This window comes from Stegostoma tigrinum, chromosome 26 (genome assembly GCF_030684315.1).
Source record: "Stegostoma tigrinum isolate sSteTig4 chromosome 26, sSteTig4.hap1, whole genome shotgun sequence".
Lineage (NCBI taxonomy): Eukaryota > Metazoa > Chordata > Chondrichthyes > Orectolobiformes > Stegostomatidae > Stegostoma > Stegostoma tigrinum.
In genome coordinates this window covers 13,998,585-14,017,314 of record NC_081379.1, presented here as the reverse complement: position 1 = coordinate 14,017,314, position 18,730 = coordinate 13,998,585, and the positions used below count along the sequence as shown (strand labels likewise).

The window sequence follows — 18,730 nt, the reverse complement described above, 5'->3', positions numbered from 1 at the left end:
CCTCCCTTATGGGAGAAACTAAGACCAGAGGGCATAGTCTCAAAATAAATGGGTGCCATTTAAGACTTGGATGAAGAGGAAAGAGTTGTGATATAGAATCCTCGTATTTGTTTACGATATAGATTCTTGATCAGTAAGAGAAGGAAGAGTGCGGGGAAAGTGCGGGAAAATGGTTGTGAAAAACGTCAGGTTAGCCACAGTCCTATTGAATGCCTGAGGAGGCTGAACGGCCTGGTTGTGTTTCTACTTGGAGTTTTTTTGGTCTTGAGTACATTTTGAAGGGTGTCCCTGTTGTAACATTGGGTTGAGAAATGGGGCAAGTGTGGGGTGAAACAGCAGTCCCAAGATTCAAATTGTTGCAAAGAATAATCTCTAGTATGAATTTTGAGGGGAAAACTAGAAATACATTGTGGGAGCTGCATCTCATGAAGAATATACTGACCTGAAAGCCTTGCAGCATAGATTCACCCAAACACAACCTGGGATGAAATAGTTGAGGACAGAACGTCCAGGCTGTGATTGTATTCCCCAGAGTATAAAAGATGAAGGAATTCCTCAGGGTAATGCCCAATTTTTCAGCTGCTTCAATGACCTTCCCCAGATTCTTACAGTATAGAAAAGGCCCTTCAGCCCATCAAGTCTGCACCAACATAACAGCCACTAAAAGTGCACGAATCCCAATGTCCTGCACTTGTCCCATACCTTTAGATATTATGATATTTGAAGCAGTCCTCCAATTTTTCTTTTGAAAGGTTGTAAGGTTTCTGGCCTCCACTACCTTCCTAGGCAGTACATTCCAGATTCCCACCACTTGCTGAGTGAGGAAGTTTATTCCTGAATCTCTTGCTCCTTACCCTAAAACTATGCCCCCTCGCAATTGACCCCTCAACCAAGAGAACAGTTGCTCTGTTCACCATGTCCACACCTCTCCTTATCTCTGACACCTCAATCATGTCCCCCTTCATCATCTTCTCTGCTCTAAAGAAAATAATCCAAGCCTATCTTGTCTCTCCTTTTTATGGCTCAATATTTCCACCCCGGGCAACATCCTGGTGAACCTTCACTGTACCCGCTGTAGGGCTTTCACATCCTTCCTGTAGTGAAATACATACAGTACTCCATTTGTAGCCTGACCAACACTCTATAAATCCACCATTACCTCCTTGCTCTTTCCTCTTACCTCCTTTCCTCACCATTACCTCATGGCTCTTTGTGCCATGACTGACGAAAGCAAGTGTCCCATATGCTGCCTTAATTAGCCTAGCAATGTGTTCTGCCGACTTCAGGGATCTGTGAATAATTATTCCAAGATCCCTCTGTTCCTCTAAGCTACCTAGTGTCTTGCAATTCATTTTAAATACTCCCTCATCTTGTTTCTTCTTCCAAAGTGTAACACCTCACCCTTACTAGGGTTAAATACTGTCTGCCCATCTGATCAACTCATCTATATTACCTACAACCATCTTTTTTGTTGTTAACTGCTCTATCATTCTTGGTGTTGCCTGCTAATTCGCTTAACATCCTCCTCACATTTTCATCTATATCATTTTGTGTATATAACAAACAATAATAGTCCCACTACTGATCCTAGTGAAACACCAGCCTCCAGTCACTTGAACAACTTTCTACCAGTACCCTTTGTACCCATTAATAAGCCAGTTTCAGATCTATCTCACCAGGTTTCCCTCCAATTCCATGTGCCTAACCTTCTCAAACAGTTTCCCAAGTGGGACCTTGTCAAAAGCTTTGCTAAAACCCATATAAACTTCATCAACTGAACCTCCCTCATCCACATAATTGATCACATTTTCAAAAACTTCTAACAAATTAGTCTGTCAGAGTGAAGTCATGCTGACTATGCCTAATTAACATATGCCTTTCCAAGTGGGTATTAAATTGCTCCTTCAGAAATTTCTCCAATAGCAATAACCGGTGTCCAATAAAAGACCATGTCAACTAACTAATGACCATTAACATTCAGTGGTGTTACCATCACTGAAGCCTCCACTATCAACACCGTTGGGGTTGCCATTGACTAGAAACCCTACTGGACTCACTATATAGATAAAGTGGCTACAAGAGCAGGTCAGATGCTAGGAATACTGCAGTGAATAGTTCACCTCCTAACTCCCCAAAGCCTGTCCACCATCTACACGGTACAAGTCAGCACTGTGATAGAATACTCCCCACTTGGCTGGATGGTTGCAGGTTCAATAACACTACGAAGCATCCATTCCCTCCAACGCCAATGCCTAGTAGCAACAGTGAAAGTGCACTGCAAAAATTCACCAAGGCTCCTTAGACAGCACCTTACAACCCACAATCATTTCCATCTACAAAGACAAGGGCAGCAAATGTATGGAAACACAATCAAATGCAAATTCTCTTCATCTTGCCTTGAAAATTTCATCACTGTTGCTGGGTCAAAATCCTGGAATTTCCTCCCAAAGGAAATTGTGGGTCAACCTACAGCACATGGACCACAGTGTTTCAAGAAGACCACTCATCACCACTTTCTCAAAGGCAGCTAGAGACAGGCAATGAAAGCTGGCCAGCCAACATCAGGCAGCCGGTGAAATTTTTTTTAAAAAAATTACTAATTTGATTGAAAATCTGAGGTAGATAGAGAAACTATTTACTCTTGCTTGGAAATCCAGAACAGTGGAACATAATCTTAAAATTGTACTGAGGCTGTTTAGAAGGTGATATCCGGAAAGCAGATCTTCTTACAAAGGGTCAAATTTAATTTGATTTAAAACATAACTGAATCCATAATTTTTTTTGTCAAGAAGAAAATCTGATTTGAAAAACTGGAAACACCTGGTTCCTTTTTTAAAAATTCAGATTGGAGGTAGAGTTCCTTTAAATCTCAGTAGTCATTAACTACTTGGTCCAAGCAATCATTGTTTATGCTGTTCTTTCATGAGATGACAGCATTGCCGAAAGGACCTGTATTTGTTGCTTATGTCTAACTGCACTTTTGTAAATCCCACATAAACATGAAGGGAAAAGCAACCTTTAAGTTTCATGTTGTTGTGTAATGAGGTCTGCCAGTGCTCGCAACCCTCAAATGCTTTCCTTCTTCAAAACTAAGGCTGAAATTAAACACTTACTTGAGTATGTTGTTACTGAATTTGTTGTAACTGGCCATAGATATCATGGTGCCGAAGCCAATTCCAATGGAGTTAAAAATCTGTGCAGCAGCGTTCACCCATACCTATAAGAATTCACAAGTTTGAAATTAAGACATTTGAAAGATTCACTTGACTTGTAATCTGCAGAAATTATGCATATGTCACAAATCACACTAGCAAAATACTTTGGATGTTGGAAATACACTGCCATAACAATGCACAGCATTGGCGAGACAGCATGAATACGCTACATACATCTTTGGAATTCTTTACTTAACAGACAGTGGATTCAGGGTCACTGAATATATTTAGGTACAAGTTAGACAGATTTTTGATCAACAAAGGTGTGAAAAACAGTCAAAAAAGTGGACTTGAAACAATGATCAAGATTAGCCATGCTGATTCTAAGCAATGGGCATGCTTGAAAAAGCCAAATAGCCTACTTATGCTCCTATTTCTTATGTTCTCATAGGTCAGGCAACATCTATGGGGAGAGAGAAAAAGTTTAGTGATTCAGGCTGATGACATTTTTGTCAGATCATTTACCTTTTAAATGTTAACTTCTGTTCTCTCTTTCCACACAGCTGCTGCATGGCTTGCTGAGCAGTTTCACTGAAAGGTCACAAATACATCTGTTCAGAGACAAATGTCATTTCCTGTTGCTTTAATTTACGGAAATGAGTGCCCATGGTATCCCAGTTAGAATTCTGGGCTGTTCTATAGGAAATAATTTACATTTGTTTGTACCTTGGTTTGTTTACTTTACTATTTTTCTTCTGAATTCTTTATTTCAGAATAGGTTGTTTCTGATCCTTCAAATTCTTTTTTTCCTCACTCAGAAAATGAGGCAAACTTTTAGAAAGTGCTGTCATTGATGACGACAATCAACCCGAAGGTTCTTCTAGCAAACATGCAGCAATATATTGCTGCAATGTTACTTTACCAAATCTCATGCCTGGGTATTTTCCCCTATTAGTTTCACAAAGATTCTCAACCAACTGAACCACGGGTACAACCACATTTTTCTTTTTGGGGAGGGATCTAAGGAAATAACTTTCTTAAATGATAGGCAGCAAAAGTTTCAAATTTATTCATATTTTCAAAAGGCATAGGTCCTTTGATCTTCTGTTTTTCACTCCATAATTATCAAGAACATTGTCTGTATGCTAGTGGCTAACAACATTTAACATGTGTCGTAATACTTAGTGACCATAATGTTCCTGGTCTTTTTGTTACTGCATTGAGGATTTTTTTCAATTCATTAATAGGTCAAGGACATTGCTGACTAAGCAGCATTTATTGCCCATCCTTCATTGCTAGTTCAGAGTCAACCACATTGCGGATCTGGAGTCACATGTAGGCCAGTCTAGGTAAGGATGGCATTTTCCTTCCCTGAAGGACATTAGTGAACCAGATGGGGTTTTTCTCTCAATGGACAATGGATTCACAGTCTTCATCAGATCCTTAATTCCAGCTATCACTGAATTCAAATTACACCAACTGCCGTGGCGGGAATCAAACTCTGGTCCCCAGAACGGTCTATGGGTCTTGAATTACAGTCCAGCAATAATGCCACCAGGCCATTGCCTCCCCGCTTATGGTCAGTTAACATAAGCAGCAGCATGGAAAAGGAACAGTAAAGGGCAACTCGTGGAAAATCATATTTAGTATTACAGCATAATGATCCAAAAACATAATAAACAGTCTTGAAACAATGATATTCTCCAACTGAGAAAATCTGATTATGATAATTGTGTGTTTCACTGGTTTACTACATATCCACATTGATAATAAACAAAACTAATCTAGACTCAAATGACACCATGACAAGATCGTCATACGGTATGGAAACAGAATCTTTGGTCCAACTGTCCACGTCAAACACGTTCCCTAAACTAGTCCTACTTGCCTGCGTTTGGCCCATTTTCCCTCCAAACCTTTCCAATTCATGTACCTATCCAAATGTCTTTTAAAATGTTGCAACTGTACTGGTGTCTACCACTTCCTCTGGCATGTCATTCCATACATGAACCACTGTGTGGAAAAAGTTGACCCTCAGGTCCTTTTTTGTAAATCTCTTTCCCCTCTCTCTGTCCTTTCAGAATATGTCCCCAAGTTTTGAACTCCAATCCCCCCCTACCCCGGCAAAAGGACCCTTGCTATTCACCTTATCTATGCCCCTCGTGATTTTATAAAGCTCTAGAAGGTCACCCCTCAACCTCCTACACTCCAGTGAACATTTTTTATTAATATTTGATATTTTAAATAGAACGATATAACTCTTAATATTGGCATAAAATTCTCACTGACTTTCCCCTCTTAAAAAGGCAAAGCTCCAAGTATAACTTAATCGAAGTTTTAAATTAGCTTATTTAGTGATCAGCACTGTTCAGTCAGGATGACAACATTATAGCATTTGCTTTCTTTTGCTTTTACATAATCTAATTTATCAGAACACTCAACTCACTTTAGTCAAATCCCTTTTAATAAAACCAGACTTCTATTGAAATATTAAAATGTGAGGCTGGATGAACACAGCAGGCCAAGCAGCATCTCAGGAGCACAAAAGCTGATGTTTCAGGCCTAGACCCTTCATCAGAGAGGGGGATGGGGTGAGGGTTCTGGAATAAATAGGGAGAGAGGGGGAGGCGGACCGAAGATGGAGAGAAAAGATAGGTGGAGAGAGTATAGGTGGGGAGGTATGGAGGGGATAGGTCAATCCAGGGAAGACAGACAGGTCAAGGAGGTGGGATGAGGTTAGTAGGTAGATGGGGGTGCGGCTTGGGTTGAGAGGAAGGGATGGGTGAGAGTAAAAACAAGTTAGGGAGGCAGAGACAGGTTGGACAGGTTTTGGGATGCAGTGGGTGGAGGGGAAGAGCTGGGCTGGTTGTGTGGTGCAGTGGGGGGAGGGGATGAACTGGGCTGGTTTAGGAATGCGGTGGGGGAAGGGGAGATTTTGAAACTGGTGAAGTCCACATTGATACCATTGGGCTGCAGGGTTCCCAGGCGGAATACGAGTTGCTGTTCCTGCAACCTTCGGGTGGCATCATTGTGGCATTGCAGGAGGCCCATGATGGACATGCCATCTAAAGAATGGGAGGGGGAGTGGAAATGGTTTGCGACTGGGAGGTGCAGTTGTTTGTTGCGAACTGAGCGGAGGTGTTCTGCAAAGCGGTCCCCAAGCCTCCGCTTGGTTTCCCCAATGTAGAGAAAGCGACACCGGGTACAGTGGATGCAGTATACCACATTGGCAGATGTGCAGGTGAACCTCTGCTTAATGTGGAATGTCATCTTGGGGCCTGGGATAGGGGTGAGGGAGGAGGTGTGGGGGCAGGTGTAGCATTTCCTGCGGTTGCAGGGGAAGGTGCCGGGTGTGGTGGGGTTGGAGGGCAGTGTGGAGCGAACAAGGGAGTCACGGAGAGAGTGGTCTCTCCGGAAAGCAGACAGGGGTGGGGATGGAAAAATGTCTTGGGTGGTGGGGTCGGATTGTAGATGGCAGAAGTGTCGGAGGATGATGCGTTGTATCCGGAGGTTGGTGGGGTGTTGTGTGAGAACGAGGGGGATCCTCTTTGGGCGGTTGTGGCGGGGGCGGGGTGTGAGGGATGTGTTGCGGGAAATACGGGAGACGCGGTCAAGGGCGTTCTCGACCACTGTGGGCGGGGGGGATGTTGCGGTCCTTGAAGAACTTGGACATCTGGGATGTGCGGGAGTGGAATGTCTTATCGTGGGAGCAGATGCGGCGGAGGCGGAGGAATTGGGAATAGGGGATGGAATATTTGCAGGAGGGTGTGTGGGAGGTGTATTCTAGGTAGCTGTGGGAGTCGGTGGGCTTGAAATGGACATCAGTTACAAGCTGGTTGCCTGAGATGGAGACTGAGAGGTCCAGGAAGGTGAGGGATGTGCTGGAGACGGCCCAGGTGAACTGAAGGTTGGGGTGGAAGGTGTTGGTGAAGTGGATGAACCGTTCGAGCTCCTCTGGGGAGCAAGAGGCGGCGCCGATACAGTCGTCAATGTAACGGAGGAAGAGGTGGGGTTTGGGGCCTGTGTAGGTGCGGAAGAGGGACTGTTCCACGTAACCTACAAAGAGGCAGGCATAGCTGGGGCCCATGCGGGTGCCCGTGGCCACCCCCTTAGTCTGTAGGAAGTGGGAGGAGTCAAAAGAGAAGTTGTTGAGGGTGAGGACGAGTTTGGCTAGGCGGACGAGGGTGTCGGTGGAGGGGGACTGGTCGGGCCTGCGGGATAGGAAGAAGCGGAGGGCCTTGAGTTCATCCACTTCACCAACACCTTCCACCCCAACCTTCAGTTCACCTGGGCCGTCTCCAGCACATCCCTCACCTTCCTGGACCTCTCAGTCTCCATCTCAGGCAACCAGCTTGTAACTGATGTCCATTTCAAGCCCACCGACTCCCACAGCTACCTAGAATACACCTCCTCCCACACACCCTCCTGCAAATATTCCATCCCCTATTCCCAATTCCTCCGCCTCCGCCGCATCTGCTCCCACGATAAGACATTCCACTCCCGCACATCCCAGATGTCCAAGTTCTTCAAGGACCGCAACATCCCCCCCGCCCACAGTGGTCGAGAACGCCCTTGACCGCGTCTCCCGTATTTCCCGCAACACATCCCTCACACCCCGCCCCCGCCACAACCGCCCAAAGAGGATCCCCCTCGTTCTCACACAACACCCCACCAACCTCCGGATACAACGCATCATCCTCCGACACTTCTGCCATCTACAATCCGACCCCACCACCCAAGACATTTTTCCATCCCCACCCCTGTCTGCTTTCCGGAGAGACCACTCTCTCCGTGACTCCCTTGTTCGCTCCACACTGCCCTCCAACCCCACCACTCCCGGCACCTTCCCCTGCGACCGCAGGAAATGCTACACCTGCCCCCACACCTCCTCCCTCACCCCTATCCCAGGCCCCAAGATGACATTCCACATTAAGCAGAGGTTCACTGCACATCTGCCAATGTGGTATACTGCATCTACTGTACCCGGTGTGGCTTTCTCTACATTGGGGAAACCAAGCGGAGGCTTGGGGACCGCTTTGCAGAACACCTCCGCTCAGTTCGCAACAAACAACTGCAACTCCCAGTCGCAAACCATTTCCACTCCCCCTCCCATTCTTTAGATGACATGTCCATCGTGGGCCTCCTGCAATGCCACAATGATGCTACCCGAAGGTTGCAGGAACAGCAACTCATATTCCGCCTGGGAACCCTGCAGCCTAATGGTATCAATGTGGACTACACCAGTTTCATAATCTCCCCTTCCCCCACCGCATCCCTAAACCAGCCCAGCTCTTCCCCTCCACCCACTGCATCCCAAAACCAGTCCAACCTGTCTCTGCCTCCCTAACCTGTTCTTCCCCTCACCCATCCCTTCCTCCCACCCCAAGCCGCACCCCCATCTACCTACTAACCTCATCCCACCTCCTTGACCTGTCTGTCTTCCCTGGACTGACCTATCCCCTCCCTACCTCCCCACCCATACTCTCTCCACCTATCTTCTTTTCTCTCCATCTTCGGTCCACCTTCCCCTCTCTCCCTATTTATTCCAGAACCCTCACCCCATCCCCCTCTCTGAAGGGTCTAGGCCTGAAACGCCAGCTTTTGTGCTCCTGAGATGCTGCTTGGCCTGCTGTGTTCATCCAGCCTCACATTTTATTATCTTGTATTCTCCAGCATCTGCAGTTCCCATTATCTCTGATTCTATTGGAAATATTGTTGCTATCATTTTAACAATGGAGACATGGTTCAAATCAGATTAGCAACTACTTCTCATTTCTCTACGGACAATAATGTTCAATTGTAAACTTCAAGTAAGTGAAGATAGGTCTCCAACTACTTTAGATATTAATAGACACAAAAAAAATGTAGCTTTTACTTCAAAATGACACCAAGTAACAGGATAGCTGCCCTTAATGCTCGCACCTTCTCACCACCCCCTACATGCTCACAAAACGCAGAAACTGTCCTCTCCATTACCTGGACTTCTAGTAGCTTGTTCCATATGGGTGTGAGGAAGAAGAGGATTCCAGCCTTGGCGCCTGGTAGTTGCACATTATTGATCAGAAGTATTATCAAGATGAGATATGGAAAAATGGCTGTAAAATACACCACCTGGGAAGGCAGAGAAGAGTTAATAAGAAGAAATAAGTTCCGAAATAAGATTAGATTCCCATTTTAAACAAATGGAAACATTCAGCAGCTGTGTTTTTGCTGAATTAGTTCTCACCAATTTTCAAGTTTCAGGTGCCACTACTATGTTTTGATTTATCCATTACCATCAACGATGCCAATGATCTTTCCCCTACATCCAGAACTACTAATGCTCTCTCTTCCAAACAGTAGGTGCCAAGTGACAGTCAGCTGCAATTCCCCAGAAGAGTAAGAAGAGAAAAAGCTTAATTTCCCCTCTCAATAGATGAGTTTGGGTAACAGCACAGCCAGGCTTTGGGTCCAATTCTCAGTCTGAGCTGATTCATCTACTTGTTTTTAATGTAGCAACAGGAGAAGACACCTCAATCTGGGAACCAGTAGCCGCAAGGCATGGCAACCAGCGTTATTGCTTCCAAATGTCTCCTTCCATCCCAGCATGAAAGATCTTCAGATATGGGTGAGTAACATTTGTTACAATGCAAGGAACTTCTCTGATATCAGGAAAAATTCCGAGAATTGCAGGGGAGAAAAACACGTTGGGGTTAAATACTTTACACAGAATTGTAGAACATTCATTAATTGAAAGGTCAGGACATAAGCTCTGTCCTCTGGCTAATAATTATCTTTTCTGCTACCATGTGCATCCCTGGGACAGGGTATTCCTGCAGGGATTTTCGCTAATGCTGTTGGGTAGGTTTAAACCAACTTATCAGGGGAAGTGAATTGGGAGGTAACTCTAACTAGAAAGAAGTGAAGTTGGTAACAAGAAGTCAAAAGACACACGGCAAACCAAAAGTTAGAAGCAAAGTTACACATCGAGTATGCCTCCAAAAGCAGACTGATATAAAACGAACAAAGCTGAGTTCATACCACCTGAATGCATACAGCATTCATAACAAGTTAGATGATCTAAAGTCACAAATAGATTGTATCCATTCATCTCTAATTGCCATTACAAAAACGAGGTTGCATAGTGACCCGGACTGGGAACAGAACATTCAAAGATTGTCAACTGGATACAAAATTGACATAATTGGAGGACACTGAAGGTGGTGGCGGTGAGTTGTTTCTCGAGCTGGAGGCCTGTGACCAGTGGTGTTCTACAGGGATTGATGTTGGGACTATTGTTGTTTGTCATTTGTACAAAAGGTCTAGATGAGAATTTAGAAGGCATAGTTAGTAAGTTTGCAGATGAAACAAAAATTGGTGGTATACAGTGAAGAAGGTTATTTAAGATTACAAAGGCATCTTGAACAATTGGGCCAATGGGCTGAGTAGCAGCAGGTGGAATCTCATCTGGATAAATGTGAGGTATTGCATTATGGTAAAGCGAACAGAGGCTGGACTTATACAGTTCATGTTAGGCACCTAGGTAGTGCTGTTGAACAGAAAGACCTAGGGGTTCAGGTACACAGTTCTTTGAAAGTTGTGTCACAGGTAGACAGTGGTTGAGAATGCGTTAGGCATGCTCTCCTTCAATGCTCAGACTACTAATAGAGGAATTGAGTCATGTTGAGAGGTACAGTATGTTGGTAAGGTCTCCTCTGGACTACTGGCCACAATTCTTGTTAGCCTGCTGTAGGAAGGACATTATTTATTTAGAGATGGTTCAGAAAAAAATATAATCAGGAATTTTCCAGGACTGGAGTGTTTGAGTTACAGGGAAAGGCTGCATTGGCTGGGAGGTTAAGGGCTGACCTTGTAGTGGTTTATAAAATCATGAGGGGCATAAATTAGGTGGATAATAAACATCTTTTCCCTGGGGTGGGCAAGTTCAAAACTAGAGGGCATATTTTCAAAGTGAGAGGAGGAAGATTTAAAAGGGACTAAGGGACAACTTTTTTCACACAGTGGTTCATATATGAAATGAAATGTCAGAGCAAGTGGTAGATTCAGGTACAGTTCGGACACTTTAAAAGACATTTGGACACAGGTATGTGAATAGGAAACGTTTAGAGAGATATGAGCCAAACATAGCAAGTGGGACCAGTTTAGTTCAGGAAACCTGATTGGCATGGATGATTTGGACTGAAGGCTCTGTTTCTGTACTGTATGACTCAGTGATTCTGTGACCAACAGAAAGAGGATTAAAAAGCTAAAATGCTGAGCATGCTGGAAATCTGAAATAAACTCTAGAATGCTGGAGAAGCTCAGCAAGTCTGACGGTATCTGTGGAAAGTGAAACAGATTTAATGTTTCAAGTCCAGTGTGACTCTTCTTCAGAATGCAGGAAAGGAAATGGAATTGGGTTGATAATAGGGGATGGGATCATCACATTAGTAAGGGAGGATCTTTGATCAGAAGAACAATATGTGGAATCTGTTCGGGTACAGCTGACTAACAGCAAGTAGAGTAGCTATTCATTGTAGTTATTTATAGGCCACCAAATTACAGTTGTAGTTTGGGGCATGGTATTAATCATGAGATGAAAGAAATATGAAGCATATACAACAATAACCAGAGGTGATCTTAATCTGCACAAACTAAATTTGAGCATAAAACCTGTGGAGGAGCTTCTGGAGTGTATCAAGGATGATTTTCTACAGCAACATGTTGAGAAGCCAACAACAGGAATTACAATTTTAGATTTGGTCTTATGTAATTGAAAAGGGTTAATTAACAATTCTTGTTGTAAAAAGAACATTTACAGATGAGTGACCACAATATGATGACTGATTTTTATATTATGCTGGAAAATTAGATAATTCATTCTGAGGCAAGGGTTTTAAATGTAAATAAAGGAAATTATGTACATATGGAGGCACACATTGGGTGACGTGGTTTGGGAAAATAAATTGAAAGCTATGATTTACATAGGGAATTATTAGTCTTTTAAAAAACTACTGACTGACTTGCAGATATACATTCCCACATGGATTAATGATTGACTAACACAGAAATTGGATGGGCTTAGTGAGTGGGCACGAGCGTGTGGGAAAAGATGTGAGTTTATCTATTATGGTAGGAACAGAAGTACAGAGTATTTCTTAGAGGTGAGAGGTTTGAAAATCTAGATGCAAAAAGTAACCTCGGTATCCTTGTTGATATGCCATTGAAGGCTAACATGCAGGTGCAGCAACTAATAGAAGGCTAATGTAATGTTAGCCTTTATTGCAAGAGGGCTTGAATACAGGAGCAGTGACGTCTTGCTTCAACACAATAAAGCTTGGTGAGACCTCACCTGAAGCATTATGGACACTGTCATTTTCTTTATCTTGTGTTAAAGGGAGAGTAACAAAGGTTCACCAGCTTATTCCTGGCACAGTGTGACTGACCAATGAAGAGAGATCCAGCCAACCAGATCTGTATGTTCTAGACTTTCAAACCATGAGAGGTGACCTCATTGAAACTTACAATATACTGAAAAGGGATAGCCAGAGTAAGTGCAGGTAAGACTAGATTCAAGGGGTACAAATTCAAAATAGGAAGCATGTTACTTAGGTCTGAGATTAGGAAAAAAGTCTTTATTCAAAAGGTTTTGAATCCATAGGCTATGGAATATCAACCTTTTATTTAATATAAAGGTTAATAGATTTTTGAGTACAAATGGCATAGAGTTATGGCGATGGGATGGGTAAAAGGCACCGACGTGTTTGAACGGCCAACACTAATGCTTAGTAGGACAAATTTGACAGCTTCAATCTCAATACCTCTTAATATATTATGTACAGGGTGATAGTGAAAATCCTTCCTTTCCTCTGTCCCATCTATTGAGCGGGGAATGGAAAAAGCAGGAAAGAAAAGTGCAGCGTTATGAGGTAAACAAGTGGAGGGAAATCAAAACATTTCTTGTAACATTAGTGGATGCACATCTTCCTGCAGGAAACAAATTTCTTCTGGACTGTCCCAGTAAGTTTTTTTTGTTTTCATGTAACTTCTGCAATCTCTTTATAAAATTGGAATAGAATGATTGATTGATTTTTCCTGGGAAGTCTGCATCCAAAATCCACAGAATTGACTAAATTTGCAGTAAAAGTCCTGACAGAACCTTTAGAATTAACTAAACTAATTAAATAGGAGTTATTAAGTAAAACTAACCTTCATTTTCAGCATATAACATTGTCTCCTAATGTAGCATCTACTTCAGGGACACTACTACACTGTTAATGCCAACATTTTATTTTTCTATACATTTTAAAAATAGAATGGCAAGTTGGGACAAACCATTAAATCCAAACTAAAACCTGGAAAGAGCCTGGGATTAAAAGATTTGGCACTGTGTAACATTTCATACAGTTTAGCTTTCCAAAGTAGACAAAATCAAAACTAGTCAAGCAAAATACTTGTCTGTGATGTTCCTCTAAGAACACATTTTACTGCTTCTCACCTTTCCGGTTGATTTAACTCCTTTGAATATACAGAAATATACAATGATCCAAGCTAATAGGAGTAGACCAAACAAATCCCAGCGAATGCTGCCAATCTCCTCAATCCCTCTACTCATCTGCAACAACCTGTAACTGTACAAAAAAAGCAAATTTGCAGGCTTTATTTGAACTGCAGATTTATTAGTTCCAGAATATTTCTCGCTTTGATAATGAATTAGTATTCGTGTAGACAGACAACGGTCATACAGAAATGGCCGTCTGCCCATAATTCACCATGAAATACCTTTCTTGATGGTGTTGACAGGGTACAAACAAGGTTAAAGTTACACTCACTCTACCCATTTCACATATTTAGAAGTAAAATCATTGAAGAGTCACAATAAATATCAGGGTACATGTGGAAAATGTCCAATGAGAAAGGGACTCATTCAGGGTAATCTGGTGTTAGCCCAACTGCCTGGCTGAGTTTGGTAAATGGCATGAAGGGATCAGAATCATTTAAAACAAGAATTGCTGCAGTCTCTTTCACAAGGGAGTGTGTTTTACTCATTCACAAGATGTAGGGATCACTGGCTAAGACACCATTTATTGCCTGTCCCTAACTGCCCTTGAGGAGATGGTGGTGAGCTGCCTTTTTGAATCACTGCAGTCCACGAAGACTAGGCACACCCACAGTACTATTACTGAAGGAGTCACGGGATTCTGACCCAGTGACCCTGAATGAACAGCAATGTAACTTCAAGTCAAGATGATGTGAGATTTGGGCTGGGAATCTGTTCCCATGTATTTAGTGTCCCTGTTCTTGTTGTGGGTAGAGGTTGCAGGTTGAGAAGGTAGTGTTGTTGAGCCTTGGTGAGTCTTTATAGTGCATCCTGTAGATGGTAGGCTCTGTGTATCACTGGGCAGCACAGTGGCTCAGTGGTTAGCACTGCTGCTCCAATGTCAGGGACCTGGGTTCAATTCCAGCTTTGGGCAACTGTCTGGGTAGAGTTTGCACATTCACCCTGGGTCTGTGTGGGTTTGCTCCAGTTTTGTCCCACAGTCCAAAGATGTCCAGTTTAGGTGGATTGACCATGCTAAATTGCCCGTAGTATCTAGGATAGAGGGTGGGACGGTCGAATTGCTTGCTTCCACACGGAAGGGATTCTATGATCACTAGTGCAGGGAATGAATGTCAATGATATTAGACGGGGGCTAATTAAGGGAGCTGCTTTGTTCTGGTATTGAGCTTTCTCTGTTGTTGGATTTGCACTCACCTAGACGAAGCATTTTTTTTCTCCCCCAGGTGAAGGTTCACCTTTTGCATGGGTTCAGAGTTCATTATTGAAAACAGTGAACTGTGATTTTCTACTACTTTCATATATTAGCATGATATAGGTTGCAGCAAGGGATGACTGACTATTATACACCATAAGTACAGTAATGCTGTAACTGCAACCAGTACTTGGACAAATTGCAGCTGGACACTAATGAACAAATTCCCCTGTCTTCTTGTAGCCTAAAGCGTACAATATTCACAGTTCAGAAAACATTTTACAGTCCTACCTTTTGAGTAATAGGTTGTGAATTCAAGTTAAAAGCCAAAAATTTGAGCAGACAAATCTAGGCTGACTGACAGGATGTTGCAATGTCAGAGTTGTCTTTTGCATGAGCTATTGTACTGATGCCCTTTAGGCCCTGTCAAATAGACAAAAGGCCATAGCTACTATTTGAAAAACAGGAAGGTAACTCTGTCCAATATCCTGGCCAAGATTTATCCCTTTATAATCAATAAAAATAGACTTTTGTCATAATTGTATTACTGTTTACATGAATTTCCTACGTATAAAGTATGCGTTGTGTTTCATTGCAACTGTGATAATATTGCAAAAGTTCTTCATTGGCTGTAAAGTGCTTTGGATATAATGAGGTAGGGAAAGGCACTATTATAAATGCAAGTCTTTCTTTCAAGGGTCACGCCATCTAAAACATTTAACAATACTGTCTGAGAGGACATTTTGCAGTTAGAGCCAGTGTAAAAATTGTTACCAGTATCCCAGATTGTCTGAAATAATGAAAAGTTGCAAAATGCAGCTGCATCGGTTTGCATTCTTAGCCTTCACTAGTGCTGATGCTTCAACAGTGATTTCAACTGAACTGGGTCCAGGAGCATGAGGAATATTACAACTTTCCTGTTTAGTTTTTAGTTTTGTAACTGGATACCTTGCAAATCTTCAACATGCAAATACCCTACAACTCCGCTCTCCAGGCAGCCAGGGACTGATAAGTTAGCATAAGATCTGTTGTCAGGAATCACCATCATGACGGAATTGCATAAATTTTGAGAGGTTAGGTCATTCTTGAACTTGACTGAATTGTTGATGACTAAAATGGTGCCTGTGGATGTTATTTATATGAATGAGATAAACTTGTGTATTCTAAAAAAAAAATCCCTCTCGAGAGCTGAAGCTCACAGAACAGGCAATACTGACCTGATTAGCAAAGTGTGGCAGGAGACAGAATATGTAACAGGCAGATACTCTAACTGGCAGGGTGGGAATTACTGTGTCCTGTGAGGATTTGTGTTGGAATTTAACTATTCAATGTATTTATTGATTAGGTGTTAGGATTGAGAGCCAGACATCTAAATTTGCCAATGACACAAAGGCAGGTACCAATGTAAACAATGTAAATAGAGGCATAAAGTTACCAATAAAATTAATAGATTCAGCAAATGGTAATTGGTAAAACTGTGCTAAATTGATTGGAGTACGAAACTGGTAGGTTGTCCACTTTGGACCTAAAAAGGATGGAACAAGATACTTTCCGAATACTGTAATATGACAAGCAGTGTAGGGCCAAAGAAACTTGATGGGCCATGTATCTTGGCCATTAAAATATCATAATACACCTACAAAAGTGATTTTTTAAAAAGCTATGTATCTAAGGCAAGTGCCTTAGTTGCAGATTCAGTGAGATTTATAAAATAAGTTGTGGGAAAATGTCTGAACAGATTTTTATCCCAAACATGACCTGCTTGGTATCCATAATCCAGACCATCAGAATTGCTCCTTCAGCAGGCCTACTGGTTCTTTAAATGGACCACACTATTGTGAGTTTAGAATTTCTTTCCCCAAGTAAAATAGTTATGAACAGTAAGGGAAGGGAAGGGAAGCTACTTTTGTTTTCAGTACAATCCCCTGCTGTACTCACTCAAAAAATTGTTGACTGGCAGATCGAAGGTGAGTGGCATTCCCAGGAAATCCATTAGTGCAGTTCTCCACAATGTTCCATGTGTTATTACAGCTTTGCCAAGGAAGTGATGATCCAAATGAGTTGAACAGGTAGTATAAAGCCCAGGTGATAATAACATTGTAATAAGTACAGAGCAAGAATGAAATCACAACCGTCGCCACGCCGACACCTGCACAGCACCAAAGAAAGGGCCATTAACCAAGAATTATACAATTATTACCTGTATGTTTAACTGACAAAGTCAGTGTGAAGCTCCAATACGAAACCTGGTTGATGGATGAAACATCAACAGTCAATCCTAATTAACCATTTGAGGACTGTAGCAGCAGTTCTACATCAAAATGTTGTAATGGGGAAAGCATTGTAGGAAATATATAGTTTCCAAATAAAATAATCAATTTCTCTGTGGCAACCCCCCAACCTCCCCTTGAAAAAAAAGATAATGAAGGAATTAGGAATTTTCTTTTTTTTTGGAATTTTGAATAGCAGTTCTTTGCAATGGTCAATTCATTTGTAGCCAAGGTGAATAACTAGGGTGGTTAGTCATAGACGCTTGAGTTGGGAGAAGGGCCAAGTGTTCCACCCCACATTGAAAATTCACCACCTAGGTCATTGGTAACGCATGGATATGAATGTTGCTCCAGTTCCATTGTGGATTCAGACCAATTCAGGTCGTCTTTAGAAGATGAAATATTCATTCCATTATACACAAATTTTTGGCTAAATCTACAACATCCTACAACAGTTACCACCAATCATTGAAGACTCAGAATGACAGCTACCCCCAATTCATGGGTGCATTTCATTTCAACAAACTTGCCCTGAACAAGATTAGGTTCCTTCTTTAGATAGTTCAGTTTGCAAAGTCAGCCAGAATAGAGTTGCTGCCGCAAGTTAATTCTCAAGATGTAGACATTGCTGGAAAGGCATACACCTATTGCCTATGCCCAGATGCCCTCCAGGTAAGATTTCTTCTGGAATTGCAACTGTGACGTTCTTAGAGCCCCATATTTTGACTGAGAAATGGAGTGGAGATTTCATCCTGACTTGGATACCTATGTAACTTGGAGGGAATGTTTTCTTGTCCTACATCTACTGTCCTTGCTCTTACAGGTGAAGGTGCTGCTGAAGTAGTGACTTACTGCAGTACATTTTGTAGATGATATGGTGCAGTAAGACAGTGGTGAACAGCTAGATGAAGCTGAAAATGTCTTTGTCTTTCATGGTATTGAGTTTTGGATGTTTTCACAGCTGCACTTCTTCAATCAAGCAAGTGTTATTGGATTCAAAAACGTTAGCTGTTTCACTCTCTACAGATGCTGCCAGACCTGCTGAGTTTCTCCAGCACTTTGTTTTTCTTTCATATTTCCAGCATCCACAATATTTTGCTTATATTCTCTAGTACTCTGGATTTGTGCCTTTGGCTGATGGAGAGGCCTTTTAGAGTCATGAGATGAATTGCATGGTATAAAATACCTAAACTCTGAGCTGTTGTAGTATTCACAGCAAGTATGTGGCAGGTGCATTGAGCTTTTGGTCAACAGTGATACACAGATGTTACTGAAGAGATACCTATCAATGTTAATATCATTGAATCTCAAAGCATACTTTGTAATTGTCTGCCATCTTTTTGGGGGAAGACAAATATTTGCTGCTTACCAACCTAAACCTGTATATTGTCCAGGTCTGCTGCATGAATTAGTCCACTAGCTGCTGGATGGTCAGGAACAGTGAAGTCAAATATGCTCACTTATGATGAAGGGATAAGCACTAATGAATCAGCTTTTCTATTTAGGCGCAGAAGGTGCTTGGGCAGTGAGCAAAAAACATTGCTACAGCTGCTGTTTTTTTTCCAAAAAGGTG

The 18,730-nt window shown here is 42.3% G+C and overlaps 1 protein-coding gene and 1 long non-coding RNA gene across 6 annotated transcripts in view; one reads left to right on the top strand and one right to left on the bottom strand.

Annotated features, from left to right (window-relative positions):
* Positions 1 to 18,730, bottom strand: part of LOC125463993 (sodium- and chloride-dependent GABA transporter ine-like) — a 102,200-nt gene that overhangs the window by 15,092 nt on the left and 68,378 nt on the right. For all 4 annotated transcript variants that reach the window (XM_059654980.1, XM_059654981.1, XM_059654982.1 and 1 more), the window contains exons 3-6: positions 16,826 to 17,036; positions 13,633 to 13,765; positions 9,132 to 9,266; positions 3,114 to 3,217 (exon numbers count right to left, since the gene is read on the bottom strand). In XM_059654980.1, coding sequence (XP_059510963.1) covers positions 3,114 to 3,217; positions 9,132 to 9,266; positions 13,633 to 13,765; positions 16,826 to 17,036 — 583 coding nt within the window. The remainder of the gene's footprint in view (positions 1 to 3,113; positions 3,218 to 9,131; positions 9,267 to 13,632; positions 13,766 to 16,825; positions 17,037 to 18,730) is intronic.
* Positions 1 to 18,730, top strand: part of LOC125463995 (uncharacterized) — a 78,204-nt gene that overhangs the window by 39,286 nt on the left and 20,188 nt on the right. For both annotated transcript variants that reach the window (XR_007249954.2, XR_007249955.2), the window contains one exon: positions 9,651 to 9,762. This is a non-coding gene — a long non-coding RNA (uncharacterized LOC125463995). The remainder of the gene's footprint in view (positions 1 to 9,650; positions 9,763 to 18,730) is intronic.